This window comes from Vulpes vulpes, chromosome 2, assembly GCF_048418805.1.
Source record: "Vulpes vulpes isolate BD-2025 chromosome 2, VulVul3, whole genome shotgun sequence".
NCBI lineage: Eukaryota > Metazoa > Chordata > Mammalia > Carnivora > Canidae > Vulpes > Vulpes vulpes.
The window spans coordinates 16955957-16976015 of NC_132781.1; the positions used below are offsets into that span (position 1 = coordinate 16955957).

Genomic DNA, 20059 nt, shown 5'->3' on the forward strand with positions numbered 1-20059 from the left:
TTTAAAAGGTTCTATAAGAGTGCTGGGCATATTGGAGCTTGGGGTAAAAGGAAAAATCAGTAATAACACTAAAATATTGTTTATCTTCATTATGAGATTTGGGACACCCTTAAAATTTGCACTTGAGAAGAATGCCTCACTCACCTCACACTAGTCCCTGCCCTGCCTTGCTCTCCCTAAGCTGGACACCCCCATCCCGCCCCTCCCGATGTCTGTATGTCCCACTTCACTTGGACTCCTCCCCACTCACCCTTTCTGGACCTCAGGGACCTTCCCCCAGTCCTTAGAAGCAACCTGACCTGCCTTTTCCCAGAGGTGAGCTTTCCTTGCGCACCTGCCAAGAATATCCTCTCCTACCTTGCCCCCCTCCCCAGTAGTGCCACCCACCTTTCCCAGTAGCTGCCCCTTCCACTCCTGTCTCATGACAGAGGCAGGCTCTACTCCCCTCTCTCCCATCTTCCACTCGAAGGTGGAATCAAATGCTCCCCACTCTGGTTAGAGTCTGTCCTGCCCCCAACCTCCAACAGGAAGCACCCCTCCAACCCTAATGATTCACCCACATGTCCCCTCAGCACGTGCCTGAGTCCTTAGTGGGCTCTGTTTATTCTATCCCCTTGCTGACACACTCCTGTCACATCCTAGGAGTTCTTTCTGCTCTTAACTGGGCCAAACTCCAGTCTAAGAAGCACATCCCCAGCCCTGCACCCCCACTCTTTGCCCAGTACTCGGGACACTCAGCTTACTCGCTCCTAGGACTTGGAAGTGATTAGAACAAACCCATTCATCCCTCTGGCCCCAAGGAACTTCCAACACTTTATTAATCACTAATTAAACTTCACAGTCCCCAGAGAGACGGAGAACCATCTTTACTCTTCTTTACTCTCATTTTCCAAATGAGCACGCAGGAGAGAGAGGAGGAAGCCCCTAGACCAGCCAGCAGCTCTTGCTAGATAAGCAAATAGTAGTGTCCTCACCAACAAACCTGCACTGCTCAGCTCGGCACAGAGCTCTGTGCTGTGCCCAGGGAGGGACCCACTCTGCTGGGATGGCCAGAGCAGGCCCTTTCTAGAAGGAGGCTAGGAATCCCTGCCTCCAGCCTGTCACCCCACCGCTGCCTCTGCCATCTCCCGACACACAGACATGCAGAGAATGGGAGTGGGGCTCCCAGAGCCAGGCCAATTAGAGAAACTGGAAACACCATCTTTGACACTATTAGCCCCGATGCCTGACATTCCACCATTATCCTTCTAATCCTGAAACCGTGCTTTGTGCCTGGTCTTTCAAATCCCCCTTGAAACACCTTGTTCTACTCACATTGAATTGCTTATCAATGCCCAGCTGCTGGACCCTGCTGGTGTCCACACACCTTTGTCCTTGCATTTCTCTGCGCCCCCCAAACCTGCCTCCTGGCCCACCAGCTCACCTGGTAAGCACTATAGTCCTCAAAAGCCAGTTCCAGAGCCCTCCCCTTGGCAGCACCTTCCCCAGCACTCCAAAGCAAAGCAACTCAGTCACCTCATCAATGTACTCATGCCCCCCTGCACGTGGCACTGGACCCCGATGCTCACAATGCTCACAAACAGAGCATGAAATCAGCACTAACTCCCCTCAGTTCTGACTCATGACAAATACACAGGCCAGAAGATCTTAGCTTCCCACCTTAATGTCCTAGGATGCGCAGAGCAGCACAGCAACTCTAGATTCATCATGAAACCAGGCCAAGAGCCATGCAAAGGGCAAAGAGCAAGCCTGTCCTCGGCTGGCTGCCTGGAACCCTGACCCTTGCATCTTGGATGTAACGGTTCACAAAGTCACTGTCTACCAACAGGGTGTGCATTGTGCAAAGAAAAATGCTTCTTAAAATTCCCAAACCAACCTCTCCTCTCAGGAAAGGTCGGCTCTGTATTGAACCAGTCAGTGCCTGTGCCACCTCTTGCTCTGCAGAAGGATTTGTAAAGGCTGCTGGCTTATTCTGAATCACACTTCCAGGAAAAGTCGAGACTTTCCTATATATTTCCCCCCACTGCACACTGATCTCTTCTTCCACATTCACCAGATTTCTAGCCCCATCAACAGGTGACTACTGCATTGTGGGAACAGGCCTCCAGACTTTCCAGAATATTGTTTGCTTCCTTCTAAGGCTGAGAGTTTTTAATCAGGGGTCCATAAACCCATGAGAAGGTGTGAAAGCCTGTGATGAAATGCAGTGTGTCGTGTGTAATGACAGCCATTCTCCTGGGAGGGCATCCCCCAAGGCTCAGGGAGGCTTGATGGATGGATGGGTGGATGGGGTCACATCAGAGGCCCAGGCCTCCACCATATCTGACATGTCATCCTCTCTCACAGCAAACCTAACCTAAAGTGGTTTAGGCCTGGAGGAACCACCACTTCCTTGGGCCACTTGGCTGGCTTCTCCCCTCGGTCATTAACTCTGGCTGAGGGTTCCCCTTTCAGAGCCATTTCTGGCAAACCAAGCTTTCAGGACATTGTGAGGTTTACCATTTCCCAACACATGGTAGAGAAAACCAAAATGGCCCTAGGAATCTGAAGCTGGCCAAGCGCTAGTCTCACTCACTAGGTGACGCCTCATTCGTGTCACTAGCCCAGCAGCCCCAAGGCCCAAACGAAAACCTGTACCTCAGTGACAAATCCCTCCACTCAGCCAAGAGCCAAACCTTGAACATTAACTCTGAAGAGGCCGAGAGTGTGCTGCTGCTCGATTCCAGCATCACAGAAAATGACTGTCTGAGGGCCCAGTGGGTCCCTGACAGGGAGAGACACTGCTCTGTGGAAAGCCAATGAGGCAGGTCTCACCTTTCCTATTTTACAGGGGGTGTAGTTGAGGTGCCCAAGGTCACAAAGCTGTTTTCAGCATCTGGGTGGGGACAAGGAGCCAGGGGACAGGCAACCGGGCATCTGACTTCAAAGTGGATGGAAGCTGGAGGAAGGGGATGGCCCTGATCAGGGCAGGGCATGGAAAGAAGGGATGAGCAGAGAGAGGGAAGGGTGCAGGGCCATCGGAGAGGGAGGCGGGGGCAGGGGGGGGTTCAGGATCTGACAGCTGCTGCCCATCCCCACCCCCCCAGGCCAGCGCGGTGGCTGGAATTGAAGCTGCCATCCCCATTCCCAGTGTGACTCTGGCATAAAGGTTAATCACACCCAGAAAATGCTTATTAGAGGCCATAAATAACTATGCTGCTGAAGCTCAGGCCGCTCCTTAAGGCACAAAAGTGCAATTTCCTTTGATGGGATGATTGGGTAATTAACCTTTTAGGGAGGTTCTTGAAGGGCCACCGGAGGGAGAAGAGGGGTGGCTTGGAGGCAACGGCGGCTGCCCCGACCCCCTGAAAATTCATGATGAGCAAGGAGAAGAAGGGCCTGCCTTCCCTCCCCTGGCATGACTACCTCTGACGCTGGGTTTGGGAGAACCCCCCAAGGCCCCAGGAAGACCTCTCACAGGGGCCAGGGATAGAGCCACAGCCACATTCCAGCGTGAGCCCTCAGCGAGATCCCTCCTGCTTCTGCTGAGTTCTGAGTCCAGTCCTGCCATTGCTTTTGTGACTTTGGGTGAGTCACCTGGGCCCTCTGGGTGATGAGCTTATCTGCTTCGCAGGGATGCGGGCCACTTAGGGAAAACACAGAGAGAGATGACTTCTGAAATTTAAAGTTCTCCGCACATGTCCATGGGGTCACAATCACAACTCGGTCACTCTGGGCCTCAGAGCCTTTTTTGATTACCGAGAGAATTGAACTAGAGCAGGGTTCCTGCAGTGTCTATCTATCATCTATCTATCTACCATCTATCATCTATAATAATGCCTTTCTTTATTCCTTTATTCAATGGACACTTGAGCTGTTTCTATGTCTTGTATATGATGCTGCCATGAAACTGGGGTGCACATATCTCTTCGAGATAGTGATCTCATTTCCTTTAGACATATACCCAGAAAGTAGAATTGCTGGCTCATACAAAAGTTCTAGGTTTAATTATCTGAGGAACCTCCATACTGTTTTCCATGCTTGCAGCACCAAAGTACATTCCCATCAACAGTGCACAGGGATTCCCTTCTCTTCACAGCCTGTCACTTGCTATTTCTTGTCTTTTGGAGTTTTATTGTTGTTGTTTTTAAGTAGGCTCCATGCCCAGCGTGTAGCCCAATGCAAGGCTTGAATTTACAGCCCTGAGATCAAGACCTGAGCTGAGATCAAGAGTTGAATGCTTAACTAACTGAGCCACCCAGGCGCCCCTTTCTTGTCTTTTTGATACTAGTCATTCTAACAGGTGATATTTCATTGTGATTTTGATTTGCAATTCCCTAATGATGAGTGAGTTTCTTTTTGATGTACCTGTTGGCCATTTGAATATCTTCTTTGGAAAAATGCCTATTCAGTTTCTTTGTCAATTGTTAATTGGGTTATTTGGTTTTTTTGCTATTGGGTTGTATACATTTCTTATATATTTTAGATATTAACCCCATATCAGATATACGGTTTGCAAGGCATAGCCTGTTTTGAGCAAAGCCAAGAGAAGAAAATCTAAATGTGAAAAAGAGGACAGGTCGTAAATCAGGATTTCTTTAAAAGCTGATTCCCCTGTTGCATTTAAAAATTAAGATCTGGGGGTGCCTGGATAGCTCAGTTGGTTGAGCTCCCAAGTCATGATTTTGGCTCAGATCATGCTCTTAGGGTCATAAGATTGAGCCTTGAGTTAGGCTCTGTACTCAGCAGTGAGTCAGCTTGCAATTCTCTCCCTCTCCCCCTCCCCCCACTCACACATGCTCTCTCTCTCTCATATAAATAAATAAATCTGTAAAAAAAAATCCTAGGATCTGGTTGTAGAAATAAACATATACCCAGTCAACTCTTCAGAAACCTGTCTGTGCTTACAGCACATACATCTATAGATACAGAATGATGGTGCGGGGGAGAGGCAGGGCCCAAGTGCAGTCGTGGGGCACGGGGATGCCAAGCAGGGGGTCACTGGGGGCTAGGATGGCAGGCTGCACCCCAGCAGAACTGACACCCTCCAGGGTGAGTTTTCTGATCCATGCGGAGGCGCCCTGAAGACTAGCCAGGGTGAAAGTAGACTTGGAACAAAGGACAGCGATGCTGTGCACATTTTCTCTGCCCTCTTGACTGCCCAAGGCCTTTGCCCCCTGAGCGGCCTCACTTCCCCATCCTGCCCAGACCAGGTCCTCCACTGACAGCCTCTTTCTAGGACAGCCACAGCCTGTCCCCACCTCAAGGCAAAGAGCCTGTGCTTTCCCCCAAAGTGGGTGTGCAGTGAAAGATTATTCTCGGCAGATGAGAAATAATTTATTGTTACATTTAATTAACTTAAATTGCTGTTGTGCAGAGAGGAAAAAATGGAAAGGAAAATCTTCTGCCTACAGATCTGGAAGGGGGGCTCACCCGGGGGGTTCCTCCCTTCCACCCCTTCTCCCTGCTATGTCACTCCTCTGCTCCCCTAATGAGTCCCCTTGGCACTGCCGAAAGCAGTGGGGGCCTGCTTCACCCACCCCTGCAAGACCGCAGCTCTGGATTTACACCGACTGCTCCCAGGACCCCAGATACACCTTCCATTGAATTCTAAGCTCCCTGAGGGCAGGGTTTGTGTTCAGCTGCCTTTGGACCCTCAGTGGGGCCTCGCGCAGAGTAGGCTTCACTATACCCGAATGAATAAATGATTGGCTGAATGAAAGAAACAACAGGTGGATTTCTACTCTGCCTCCTTTGACCATAGAGTCCCTTTGTCATTCCCACCAGGACACCTATTCCCCATTTTCCTGCATCTCTTTTCTTCCAGCCGCCAGGCTCTCTGCTCTCTCTTGGAGGGGTTCCTAGTTCCTTAGAGGGGTGTGCTGAAGGGAAAAAGCATCTGGCGGTGGGAAATGTGGTGCTGAGATCTTATCCTGAGTCTGGCAAACTCACTCTGCGGACAAGTCACTCACTTGCCCCCTTTCCTGCCTCAGGTTCCTCATCTTTAAAATGAAAAGGGCAGTGTGTTCCGTACATGCCTTTCCAGGTCTGAAAACGCTCTGTCTGCAGAATGTACAGGAGAGTAGAAATCAGACCTCTAGGGCCAGAGAAATCCACATGGGGATCTTTGATCAGCCCCTTCCTACTTGTGTGACTTTGGGGGACTTAACTTCTCTGAGCCTCAGTCTCCCCATCTGTAAATGGGGCTAATAGGGAGGAAAGTTACACTACAAAACTCTTGAAGAGAATCAACAATATGGTACATTTAAAACAGCATGGGCACGTGATGTCATGAGCACTGGCTGTCCTTTACCTCTGAAACCAATAATACATTATATGTGAATTAATTGAATATAAATAAACTAAAGTCAAAGTAAAAAATAATAATAATAAAACTAAAATAAAACAGCATGGGGCAGAACACAGAGTAAGCAGTTGACAGATGGCAATGAGAACTCTCATTCGATTTTGTGCAAGTGGCTTCCTTCCTGACTGGGCCTTTCTCTCCAGAAGCACTCCTGGACGGATCCCCTGCCCACCCGGGGCATGTGCACCCACTATCCAGCACCACTCCGTCCCCAGGGCACAGCAGCCACCTGTGAAAGTGGAATGTGCCTCTCCCTGGGGATTTGCTGGGCACCGTGCCCCAAGTTCTGCTGACCTTCCAGCCTGGTCTGCTCGCCTTTTCTGCTTCTCACGCATTCTTTCTCTCCCCCTCTTTGTAGGGCTCCCCCTCAGATTCACTCATTAGTATCTTCCCCTAGCTCGTGCCTTCCAGCCTCCCTGCCTCCCTCCCACCCACCTTCCTCTCTCCACTGCTCTTAGCCTCTCCAGCTCTTCCTCCCTCCCTCCTCCTTCCTTCCTCCCTCCCTCCTTTCCTTCCTTCCTTCCTCTAAATTCCAGCTTTTGCTGAAGGCTTGCACAGTGCCAGACTCTGATTTTTCACATCAATTCCTGCTCGACCCCAAGAAGTTGGAGACTTTACTCTCTTCCCATTGCACAGATAACAAACTGAGGCATACACAGATGGTAACCTGTTCAGGGTCACTTACTGCTCCATAACTGGAGAGCCTGGGATGGGAGCTGTGTTCCAGGGCTGGGATGGTGGCCCAGGGTGGGACAGCCTGTTTCCCTGCCCGCCCTACTTGTCCTGCCTCCCTTCCTGCTCCCCATCCCTCAGCATGGATCCCCCAGAAGAGGAGGTACAGGTTTCCTTTGCTTCTGATCTCTAGCTCTGGGCTACAGCCTGGCTCCCCAAGAGCTGGCAGTGGGAATTGGTGGTAGGGGAGGGCAGGTAGACACGGGTCGGATACTCTTAGGGAATTCAGGAAGGATTGAGTTTGGTTCTTGGAGACAAGTGGAACCAGGCCAGGACTCTGATCCAGCCCCTTGCTCCTGGGAGCTGTGAGTGGCTCCCAGACACTGGGAAACCATTCCTGAGGGCGTGGGAGAGGCATCTGCTACTCTGGGAGATAGAGCCGAGGTGGTGGGGACAGGGTGCGAAGACACCAGCTACGCAGGTGTCACTATCAGCTGGGCCCTCGGCTTAGCCGCTCCCTGACAAGTGTGAATTGAGGAGGATTTCAGTGTCAGCAGAAAAGGGATGTCCTTTAAGAAGCTACATTTTAAAGGGGATGTGAAGAGGGCCAGGAAGGCAGAGTGAAATCATCTGACTGTGGAAATCAGGTTCTATTAGAAAACTGCTAAAGGTTTTGAGGCTGTTTTTTTCTGGAGAAGCAACTGCCTTCCAGACCAGGAGGTATTGGTTTAAAGGGGCTTCTGGACCACCAAACCCCACTGAGCAGGGTAATTTAGGGCAGAGATTAGGAACAACCATACTATCGTCCGTAAGATAGACAATGACCCTGTTTCTTTGCCTGCAAAATAAGTGAATTAGATGAAATCAGAAGTTTCCAGACAGTCCTTGGCATCTGGGAGATAGAAATTTCTATTTCTCAGGCTTCATCCTTGAGATTCAGGTGCAGCAGGCCTGAGGGGAAACTCAGAAGTCTAGGTTTTAATGCTCTCCAGGTGATTCTGCAGGGCCACCAGAACTGAGGGGGTAGCTGAACTAGCTCAGTGGTTCTCAACAGGGGGCAATCTTGTCTCCCATGAAACATGTCTGGAGACATTCTTGGTCACCACAACCAGAAGAGTGCCAATGGCGTTTAGTGGCTAGAGGCCAGGGCTGCTGCTCTACATCCTCAAATACACAGGACAGCCCCCACAGCGAAGAATGACCTGGCCCCAAATGTCAGTCATGCGGACACTGGGAACCCCTGTGCTGGAGGGTTTCGTAGCTTCCTCTCAGATCTGAAAACATGCACCTGCCGGCCCATCATGGAAGCTGGCAGGAGGAATAGCAGGTGGGGAAGAAAGGGGGACCCTGGAAAGAATGGGGGAACAAAGGAGACAGGTCTGCAGGACAAAAAGAGGCCCTGATCTCCCTCTATCCAGCAAATGCCCCATGGGACCTTGGACCAGTCACTCACTCACCTCCTGGCCTCGGGCTGAAAGCAGGGGACCCATGGGAATGATGGCACCTGGCCAGCTGGGCAGACGGGAGGTTGTTCCCCTTACTGCGGTCCTGGTGATGCCCAGTGGGGGGTGTGCCGCCAATGCTTGAAAACTAGCGGCACAGGGAAGGGCGAGTGGCAGTCTCTTCCCCAAAACCAGGGAGCAAGGCTCACCCAGACGAGGCTCCAGGGCCGCATGGGCCCTGGGCCACCACCCGTGGAGGCGGGAGGCAGAGTTGGGCCCTGGAGCAATGCAGAAGTCAGGTTCCCTTATCCTGGGCAAGCCCAGGGCTAAGGGCTACAACCAACGTGGGGCTGACTTCTGTGAGCTTTGGGGTGAGCCCACCACAGAGGAAGGGCTTCCCCCGTCTCGCCACAGCACAGCGACCATGAAGGTCAGGAGTCTTCCCCAGAAATCAGTGACAAAGTGCAGGTTGGTGAGTGAGAAGCAGGAGGGGAAGGGGCCCACACAGAATTGCCAGGGGCAAGGGCTCCGAGGAAACCAAATGTTTCCATCCTCCTGGCCATGAGCTGCTCCTGCTTCAGTCCCCCAGCCCCCCACCACCCCCATCCCACCCCCACGGCCAGAAGACAGCCGCTCTGTCCCCGGAGTCCTGACGGCAGGAGGCGCACAGGTGCAGAGCATGGCAGGCAGCCCAGCTCCCCAGAAAAGTGAACCAGGGATTCCAGGTCATAAATTCCGGCCCCAAAGGAGGGTTTTAGGCAGTTCGCAAAGGGAAGTTGGGTTGGGTGCTGGGCTGAAAAGCGTGTGTCACTCGGAGTAAGCATTTGGAAACATTGATGTGACTTGTCCTCGCTCAGACTTCCTCACATGTTGTCAATAGATGCATCTCATCGAACAGGGTTAGACCAATTCAGACGCTGTCCACCTCTCCAGGGCAGGCGTGTGGTACAGGCTGCACAGTCATCACATGCAGTGGGGCCAGGTGCCAGCCTGCCATGGATTGGAAAAATCCATGGGGTCCTTCCCCACAGCCCGTTTGAGAAGGCCTACCTTAGCTGGAGGAAAGCAAACTGGCTTATCATGGAGGCCCCATGGAGGAGGCGCCCTGGTTGGGGCCAGTGTCCAGGGAGGCAAGAGGCTAGAGGAGCACCCCCCCCCCCCCTTAAAAGCAGCAGGTCTCACTCAGTGCATTTTACTGGGGGCGAGCCCCTCACTACATAGCATTTCCTCCTTTATTTTCCTTCATGGTCCAGAGGAGGACCAAGCCGGGGAGGCTGTGTGACTTGCCCAGGACAAGCCAGGACATAGCAAAGCTCGCTCCAGCCCCAGGCCCCCTGCCCCCTTGGCTTTAGCGACAGTGCTCCTTCCTCGGGGGTGCTCAGCTTCTCAGGGGTGCACATGTGCCCTGCCATGGCACCTGCGCCCTGCATGTCACAACCTGGCAGCAGCATTAATGGCAGGGCTATGGGGACCCAGCAAACTGGAGAGAGAGAGAGAGACACCAGAGGTTGCCCCAACCCCTAACATAAGGACCTGGGGGGTTGGATGTGAACTGAAAGACAGGATCCCCAGGCCCACTCCCATCCTCTGGTGTCCTCTGCCCCCTTCTGTCTTGCCTGGTTATTCCTGCCTTGTTACCAGCAGAACCGGGCCAGCGCTGCAGAGGGAACCCCAGGCACCACCATGCCTCCTCCTCGGCCCCTGCTTGGGGCCCAGCGCCCTGCTGTCTGAAGACCCCAGGTTCTGAAAGGGTTCTTGCCCCTTTGTCCTCAGCCCAGCTCCAAGTCTCCCTCCAGCAATGTCTCCCACCAACCCTGCCCAGAACCCCTCAAGAAGCCAAATGCTTCCCTGGCTTTCACACGTAGACAAATGTCCCCAGTGCTGCAGGGATGGGGGTGGAACACAGGGCAGGACTGGAATCGCTCGATGTTCCTAAGTGGCGCCGACAGCGTGGCACTCGATGCGCCATTGAGTCATAAATCCACACGCAGAGGCAGAGGAACTATCTGTCTAGCTTGTCATTTCTGTGTCTCCTGTCGCCATAGCACCTCCACGCGCACAGACAAACGTGCAGCAGGGAGCAGGAACCAGGAGGTGCCCTCCCCCGAGTTCCACATCTGTGGTGTGCCGGGCCGGCGTGGGGCACTGGCCTAGGTGCCGGGGACCTTTGTTTTTGTTTTTAAGGGACTCCTCCTGGCGCTAGCAGAGCCCAGAATCTATGGGAGGAACAAGGGCTCAGGGGATATGAGCGACTAGGGGTCTGTCTGGGGTCTGGTTAGCAATCGTTTTGAGCCTCCTGTGGGGGGTGGGGGTCACACCAAAGAACCAGAGGGTCTCCTGTTGTTTGAGAGCCCACCATGAGCTAGAGGCTCACACAAGGGGGAGGAGACACAGCAAGCACAGAAACAACCAGTAAGGGACACACTTGGATTGGAGGGCTTCCTGGAAGAGGTGGTAGGGATAGTTCAGGAAGACTTTGGTGGACATGGCAGACAGGATTGGTGCAGAGACTGGAGGGCAGCCCCACAAGGAGCGACAGCATGGCCAAAGGCAGGGTAGCCGTTAGAAAGGAGTCTTCTGGGGGTGAGGAGTGGGTAGAAAGGAGGACAGTGTGACTGGGTGGAGGGCCAGAGGATGGATGGATGCCCGGAGTGTCTGATTCTTTCACCTCTAGAATGGGGCAGGAGGACTTAGTAGGGCCGTGTGTGTGGGCCCTGGCACAGAGGCAGCTAGGTACACGGCATATCTGGCCAAGAGAAGCTGGGTGAAGAGAAGGGCAGGAGGAGGGGGGAAGGGCAGGGGCTCAGACCAAGTCCAGGACACAGGCCTCCCTCCGAGGGCCAGCCTCTCAGCCTCCGAGCCAGGCATGTGTGGCCCAGGGAGTGACCATGGAGACTGTCCACCTGCTGTGAGCCCGCAGCCCAGCCCCCGGGTGCCCAGCTGCCCCTCTGGGAGTCTCCTCCAGCCCTGGCCTCAAGCTGGTGGCTGCCACACACCAGCCTTGCTGGCTTAACTGTACTTAGAGAAGACAGGATGGGGCAGTGACCATCTGAGGGGGTGGCAGGTGGGGGCATGCTATTGCAAATGCTGCAACAGTGGCCCACTCCCTGGAATTCTGGGGTGTGTGTGTGTGTGTGTGTGTGTGTGTGTATGAAAGAGACAGACCGACATACAGACTACACACTGAGGGGCAGTTAGAACCACAAAGGCAGCAGGTTCGGTTCCTTCTGAACTTGGGGAGGGGACCTCAGCCCTGGGGGCAGTGGGAGGCTGGTGAGGGTGAGGGGAGAGCTCCTTTCTGCGCACAAGCATCAGCGGCCTCCGCAGTGAGCCTCAGAGCATCTCTGCTCTCCTGGGCTCTGCGGTCAGCTGACCAAGGCACCAAGCAGAAGGCTGGGGACAGGGGGTGATGATTCTTATAAGAAATTAAGAGGGATGGGGCACCTGGGTGGCACAGTCGGTTAAGCGTCTGCCTTTGGCTCAGGTCACGATCCCAGGGTTCTGGGATCGAGCCCCATATCAGGCTCCCAGCTCTCTCCAGGGAGCCTGCTTCTCCCTCTCCCCCGTTTGTGCTGGTGTACTCTCCGTGCTCTCTCCCAATCTCTCTCTCAAATAAATAAATAAAATCTTAAAAAAAAAAGAAAGAAAGAAGAAAGAAAGAAAGAAAGAAAGAAAGAAAGAAAGAAAGAAAGAAAGAAATGAAGAGGGAAAATGCTATCTCTGGCCTCAGAAGCAGGGGCACACATTCTCTGGGCTGGTAGGGAGTACAAAAGCACAAAGCAAGAATGACCAAAAATGACCCGCAGGTCTTTTATCTTGCTACCACCTCTTTCTCTCTTTTCTTCTCTTTCTCTCTGCTTCCCTTCCTTCTTCTCATCCTCTAGGCCTTTCTGTCCTGATCTCTCTCTCTTATGCCAACTTTAGCCAGTGATACCCACTTCTGCGTCACCTTTAGGTTCTGTCTCTGTCTGCCTCTCTGCAGGCCCCCATCTTATATAATAAAACTGTCCACCCTGAACAGCTCCATGGCCTGCAGGGCCTTTGCTTCTGTTAGTGCGATGGGGGAGGGGGACCAGGAGAGGGGGCCTGGACCACTGAGAATGGTACCTTAGGCAGCCCAGGGCTTTCCCTCCCCCCACCCCCAGGGTAGCCACACCCCTCCTGGACCCAGTCTCCTCCTCCAGCCTGCAGAGTTCAGCCCTGCATCCCTCTGCGGACCCTGCTCTGTCTGGTCCCCTAGCTGTCAGGGCTGGCACCTCTGGAAATGACCAGACCCTTCCCACACTCTACCCAGGAGGCTGGGGAAACACGGATCAAAGGAGAGGAGGTCCCTGCCGTAAATGAAATGTCGCAGCCATCTCTTACCCTGGCCCATCACCCAGGCTCTTGGGCTCCAGGTACCTGCCAGGCACGCTGAGCAGTACATTGTCCCAGAGGCCCCGCCTCCCAGGTCCTGAAGGTTCAACTAAGTCTCCCACTGTGCCTCAGGATAGCCCCACTACCTCTTAAGACTCCAAATTGCAGTCTGACAGCCTAGAACAAAGCTAGGGAAGCAGCTGGACCAGTCTGGCCAGTTTCTGTCCTGGACTCTGACCTAGGTGCCCTGGCTCCCAGTCAGGTTGGCTAGAGGTTGGAAACAGATTGACCCTAAGAACCCCTCCTCAAAGCACCTCACTGGGGCTGCTCCCTGAGGGCCCAGGGGGGCCAGAGTGGGATCATGAAACTGCCTGTGTTTATAGGGCAGGCAGGGTACTCACAAATATCTTCATTTGTCCCTGAAACAGTTTCATGGCTGCTGCGTGGACGGTTGGCCAAAGAACACGTCTGGCGAGAGCATCTGAGTTGGCAGTTCTGTGTACACAGGACCCGTCTCCCAGAAATGCATCTCAACGTGGCCATTTCACAGAAAAGGAAGTTTATGTCTGTGCTCCCCAAGGCTTCCCCCACTACACTGCCTCACCTTCTTCATTTGCTGAAGCAGATACCATTGAGTCTGGAAAGGAATGGTTAATAATCTGATGCTTAATAGACTCCAGCTAGTTGCTTTCGAAATAATTGCATCAGTGAGTTAATCATTTTGTAGTACCCTCCCTACAAGTCTCTACTTTTATCATCAAATGTTTTTACGTGTCAGATGTTCAGAGGGATAATCACAGGCCCCTCTGTCCTTTGACCTTTGTGTTCAGCTGACAGCCGGTGACTCCATCCCTTCTCCTCAGGGACTGTGAGAAGGACTCTGGGACAGGAGGAGATTCTCCATTGCCAAGCACTCCCTTCTCCACCTCCCATTCCCTCATCTCTCCTTTGATGGTCTTCTTTGGATTGATAAAATTTGGTAAGATTTATTACGTGACTACTCGAGCTAATTATTTATTAAGCCAGACACTGTGCAATTGTGCTTAATTTCACACCTGACATCTCGTGAAATCATTAGGATTAATCTCATAAAGTGGGTACTATTTTCTCCCTTTTTGCAGATGAAGAAACTGAGGTTCAGAGTGATAACCTAACTTGCCTGGAGCCCACATCTGCTTCATCTGATGTTCCAACCCGTGCAAGAAGATGCTGACCGCCACATTGGGCAGAAGTGAGGGCTGGCTGGCCAAGAGCAAGTCTGAAGACAAGCGCTGAGAAAGGACTCGGTGATGTTAGTTCCAAGGGACTCTGAGAATCTAAGTAAACAGGAGTCATTTGTAATTAAGAAATTCATTCTTTGAATGTAAAATTACAGCTAAAAATGAGACTTGGCCTTAGCTCCAAAATGGGCTCACTCATCCTTTCATTGATTCCATGGTTGATTAGAGGAGAGTCGGAGCTGGGATTGATCACCCCACCTCTCTCTGCACTGAGAAGGAAACACGAAAGGCCCCAGGTCACCCAGCTACCAACTAGCTGTCCTCCAGACACAGCAAAGGCGATAGAGCCAAGGCTCTACCCTCCATGGATCCTCTAAATCACTGGGGTGCTGCGTTGGCTGTTTGTTGCTTGCTCTTTGCCTGCCTGCCTTTCTCCTTTCCATTTTTAAATAGTGGGCTTAAGGGGCAGTTCCAGTTTTCTGCATCAGGCATGGCTTTTCTTTGTTTCTTTTCTTCTTCTTCCTTTTTTTTAAAAAAATTATTTATTTATTTATTTATCTATTTATCTATCTATTTATTTATTTATTCATGAGAGAGAGAAAGAGAGGCAGAAACACAGGAGGAGGGAGAAGCAGGCTCCATGCCAGGAGCCTGACGTGGGGACTCGATCCCGGGACTCCAGGATTGCGCCCTGGGCCAAAGGCAGGCGCCAAACTGCTGAGCCATCCAGGGATTCCCCCCCACCTTTTTTTTAAGGGGTGGGTAGGGAGGGACAGAGGAAGAGGGAGAGAGAGAGAGAATCTCAAGAAGGCTCCTATGCCCAGCACGGAGTCCCTGAGACCAGGGCCTGAGCTAAAATCAAGAGTCCGACGCCTAACCGACTGAGCCACCCAGGTGCCCTGAGATGGCTCTTCTGCTACGGTGGTTTTGACATGACATCTGCATCTCGTGGGAACCAGCAACAGATCCACTCTGATCATACAATAGTAAACTGGAAGGAGCAACAATAATGCCATCCATCCAATCAACAAACATTTGTGAAATGGCTACTACGTGCAGTGGATTATCAGGTTCGGTGCTGTGAAAAGTGAAAGATGCAAAAGTGCTATATATTGAGCATCCAAAGGCCCTTCCTAGTTGCTTTCCTGCATTATCCCATTTTGTCTGAAGAGCAGTTACCTTGTAACTTTTTCTGAAAACAAACTTTGTGCCAAGTGCTATTTCAGGTACTTTCTGCATATGAACCCTCTCATCCTTACCTCAGCCTTGCGGGTAGGTATTGCCTCCATTTCATAGCTGGAGATGCTCAAGCTCACACAGGGTACTGAGTCCAAGTACCAAGGTCCCACAGCTGGGGAGGAACAGAGCTGGGAAGTGAATCTGCTGCACCTCACTCTTCCTGTGTAAGGTCATGGCTCTAAGGAGTGTTTGGAAACAGATCTTGCACAGAGATGTGAAAGGTACCAGGGAATCTAATTCAATACCCCTGTTTACAGACAGAGAAACTGTGGCAGGGAAGGTGACCTGCCTTAAGTCACACAGCTGATTGGAGGCACAGTTAAAACCGAAGTCAGGTTTTCCAAATCCCTTTGGGGGTCCTTCCACCCCCAAAACTGCTGAAATAATCGGACCTGTGCCTAACACCTTCCTTCCAGGCCACACCATGGCTGGGGCCGGGGCCCATGTCCTTGGCACACATTGTGGGCACGGCATGTGTCATGGGTGCCTGGAGTGCTGCCAGGGGCACGGTGGACCCCCCAAACTCCTTCTTCTGTGCAGCTGAACCCCGCTGGCTGCTGATGCTCTCTGAGGAGCAAATGTCAGAGAGGGTGAGAAATGGATTTTCCACTTGAGCTGATCCTCACTGGCTCTGGGTCAGTGTCCTGCTTTTCCACGGGTCTGTACCCTCCTTGAAAACTGGATTGACCTCCCCCTGGAGACTTATATAGAATCCGAAGGGCCCCGGCTGGCTTTCAGCTCCACTCTCCTACTTTGTACCTGGTCTGTGGCAGCCCACGGCCCCACCCTGGGCTCACTCTTTTGCCCTCCTGCCAATGCTCCCCTCAAAAAGTGGCCCCATGTTATCTGTCAAAAAAGAACTTGAAATAGTCCAAATGCGCGCCAGTATAGGATCCAAAGTGTATCCACTCACAGGCAACATGCAGGTGTTGACAAGCTCCCTCTGGAGGCTCGGGAATCACATGGGACAGACGTGGGCCGTGACACAGTAAGACGATGTGCCCAATGGTAACGAGAGTGCCCAAACCTGCACTTGAGAAAGGGCCTGCAGGGATTATCTCAAAAATGATCGCACAGCTGTGTTAGGAGGGTAAGGAGGTAATAATTGCTCCCTCTGATTTCTAGACTTTGTGTGACACTGCTAGATTGCTCTTATGATAAGAACAATAATAGCAATAATAAAACCAGCGCCGCCTTCAGAACTCAATCTCCTTTCTATCCCTCTAGGCTTTGCCTTCTCCACCCTCATACCTGGAGCCCACTGTTGGGAGCCACACTCAGGTCTCCCTACAAGGAGCTGCAGCTGGTGGGTAGCTGACCCAGAGGTGCTCAATTTCCCTCTCTCCTGGAGGCAGAGACAGTCTTTCACCGTCTCTTTCTCTGCATCCACTTTCCCCCCAGCCCCCTGTAACCAGGGCAGTGCAAGCCTCACAATAAGGGCCCCAGAGTGAGTCCTTTCCCAACGCTGGCTGACCTGCTGGGGACCAAGCTTGATGTTGGATTAACTCCCCTAGATTCAAACTAACAGAACTACCTGAGCTCTCATCTGGCAGAGGTCTAGGGTGAGATTTAAGTGGTTTAGAATATTCACTGATTGAAGCTAACAAAACAAACCGTTGGAACAATAGTGCCTGGGTTTGAATTCTGGTCCCACTACTCACTAGGCTGTGTGACCTTGAATAAGTTACTTAGCTTCTCTGTGCCTCAGTAATAATCCCTACATCCTAGGGCTGTTATGAAGACTACGTGACTTAATATTTGCAAAGCAGGTAGAACAACACCCAGCAACTCGTACATGCTAATAAATAGAAGAAAAAAGTAATTATTTAATTGAAACCAGCATTAGCTGCCCATTCATTCACTGCCTCTTACTCATTCGGTATTTACTGAACACCTACTGAGTTCATTAGGCCAGACATAAAGGGCACACACCTCACCATCTAGTAGGAGAAACACACACGAAATAACAACAGGAAAAAAAAAAAAAGTCTTTTTCTTTTCTTTTAGAAAAACGTGACGATTCTAAGCAGAGAATGGCACAGGATTCTAAGAAAGAACGGAGAAAGAACATTTACCTATTACCATGTAATCTTAAAAAAAAAAAAACCACAAAAACAAAAAACCCAAACCTATAGTTCAATTCTTTGAATCCATTTAAAAGATCCAATTCAGTCTGATTAGTGAATTCAGAGCAAGGTTGGGTACACACTAGCCTTCCGGAAAATATTCCCCATTTAATACCATCTATTCAATCTCCCTCGATGTTTTTCTTCCTCCCTCCCTCCCCGGTCCCCTGATTACCCAGAAAATAAGTCTCTGGGTTCACCCCTGGTCCTCAGTTAACAGGTGGAGGAGGGGATACGGGTTCAATCAGACCAACCCTCAGCCGTTTTGTTTTTAAAAACCTCTGATAAATATTTGGGAGGGGAAGGAGGGAGAGAGGCTGGAGACAGCCTCCGTAACTGGTAACGTCTCCACTGCCCAACTGGCAGCTGTTACATTTTAAAATTTTGGTGGTTTCCCTCAAACCACTGTGAGCTGGTATATCCCACAGTTGGTTTAATAACTGATGGAAAAATGAAATTCAGTCAATCCGCACCCCTCCCCCAAATCCATTCGATTCTTTTCAACGTAATCGCTTTTAAACGCCCTGAGCCCGGTCAAGCCGGGGTGGTCGGTGTTTGCAGCCCAGGTGGTCCGCAGCGACCCTGCAGTCCGGGGCGCCGGGCAGCGGTGCCGGGGCCCACCCGCCTCTCCCTCCGGTGCCGCTTACGCGCCTGCACCCGGCGAGCCCAGCCGCTTAGGGACGCGCTCGGCGCTGCGAGTGGCGGCTGCAGCCACCCGCGGGCCGGACCGACGACACCCCCGGCCCTGCCCCCTGCCCGGGCGGACGCAGCCCGCGGGCACTCCGGTCGCCCCCGAACTTCAGCCGGCAAACACTGCGTGTGCGGTCCGGTGACTTCTCCTAAACTCGGGGCGCCGGGATCGCGTCGCCGGCCCGGGCACAGGAGAGGCGGGCGCGGGGGCGGGCGCGGCGCGGGGACCCGCGAGGGCAGGGCTCGGGCAGGGCTCGGGCAGGGCTCGGGCAGGGCTCGGGCAGCGAGCGCGGGGCGCAGCCCGCCGGCCGCAGCGCAGGAACCGCGGCCGCCGCCGGTGCTCCGTCTCCTCCCCGGAGAGCGCGGTGCGGACCAAAGGCTGGGAGACACGGGGACATTCATCTCCGCGACTCGCCGCTCTCCGAGCAGGGGAAGGGGCAGGAAGGAGCTCCCCGGAACGGAGCGGGGGCGGGCGCAGCGGGGGAGCCGCCGAGGGGTGCTGGGGCCGTGGGGAGCCAGCCCCTCTCCAGATGCTCCAGCACCGAGGTCGGGGTCTGCACCGCGGACAGGGGCGCGGTGGAACCAAGTTCTCGCTCCCCCAGCCGAAAGCGACGCTCCGCACGCAGCCAGGGGCCCGGGTGGGCGGACCCCTTCCTCCTCAACATCCCAGCAGCTTCGCCACAATGATGCCTTTTTTTCTCCGGAGTCCTCCCCGCCCCCGCCACGCCGGCTCCAGAGGTCCAGGGAGGGGACCCGAGCCCAGCCCTCCCGGTGACCCCCATGGCTCCCGCAGCCGGGATGGGGGCGCCCGCGCTCGAGCGAGGACCGGCTCGCTCTTACCTTGACGAGCCGGAGCTGCGGGCGCCGTCCCATCGTCGGGCTCGCTCGGTCACCGTCCCGGACGCCGGGGTCCCTCGGACATCCCAGGGGGGCGGCCAGCCGCGGCGGGCTGGGCGGGCTGGGCGGGCTGGGGCGGGCTGGGCCGCCGGGCTCCCGTGTCGCTGCCCGGCGCCGAGGTGCCCGGCCCGGCCCCGCGGCTCCCGCGGCTCCCGCGCTGCCGACCCCGGGCAGGTCCCGCCGCCGTCTCCTGACTCAGCCCGGCCGGCACCGCCTGGCGTCCCCGCCGCCCCCCCCTCGGCCCGCGCAGCTCCGCGCCTCGACTCCCCGCCCCCTCGCCTGGCGTCCCCTCCCCTCTCCAGCCGCCTGTCCCCTCCCCTCCGGTCCCTCCTCCGCGCCGCGCCCCCGGCTGGCTCCCCTCGCCTCCTCCGCGCCCCCGGCTGGCTCCCCTCGCCTCCTCCGCGCCCCCGGCGGGCTCCCCGCGCCCCGGCGGTGCTGACCCCCTTTCCCTGCGCGCGGGGTTGCGGCAGGCGGCGGGACGCACGGGCAGCGGTGGCGGCCGCCGCAGCCCGGGATGGGGGGGCGGGGGCGGGGGCGGGGGACCGAGCAGCCTCCCGCCTCCCGCCTCCCGCCTCCCGCCTCCCGCCTCCCGCCTCGCGCGTGGCCTGAGGTCGGGGCTTGGCAAGTCCAGGGAGCCTGGGGGGCATCGGGGGGGCTCAGGTGAGTCCGTGAGAGCGAGAGGACTGGAGACTGTAGAATAGGGCAGACCGAGCAGAGGCGCCGCGGAAACCGGGTGAGCTGCGAACTGCGTTTGGGCAGCTCGCGCCCCCCCCCCCCCCAGCGGCCCGGAGAAGGTCCCCGCCGCCCCACTCCAGCGGGGCCGGGAGCTGCACCTGACCCTCAGAGTCGTGGGCACCCACACACCAGGTGCCCGCAGGGACGCGAAGCTCTGCGGGACGAATCCTTCTCATTTAGCCGTTCGCTCATTTTCATTCATTCATTCATTCATTCATTCCACAAACTAGGCGCCAGCCCAGTTTGGTCCAGGCAAGGGGCTGGCGCTCGGAACCCTAAGGGGAAGGGGAGACGGCAGTGCCCTGCAGGACCCGCTGGCATCCGAGCACGGCGGCG

General features: G+C 54.2%; 1 protein-coding gene across 2 annotated transcripts in view; it reads right to left on the reverse strand.

The window, feature by feature from the left end:
* The window catches only part of CRHR1 (corticotropin releasing hormone receptor 1), a 48794-nt gene extending 29616 nt beyond the window's left edge, over positions 1-19178 (reverse strand). Inside the window, exon 1 of one of the 2 annotated variants that reach the window (XM_025999507.2) lies at positions 18932-19178. In XM_025999507.2, the coding sequence (XP_025855292.1) occupies positions 18932-18964 (33 nt within the window). In that variant the 5' untranslated portion in view covers positions 18965-19178. The remainder of the gene's footprint in view (positions 1-18931) is intronic. The other variant, XM_072746948.1, reaches the window with a different exon arrangement.
* Positions 19179-20059: the final 881 nt, after the last annotated feature.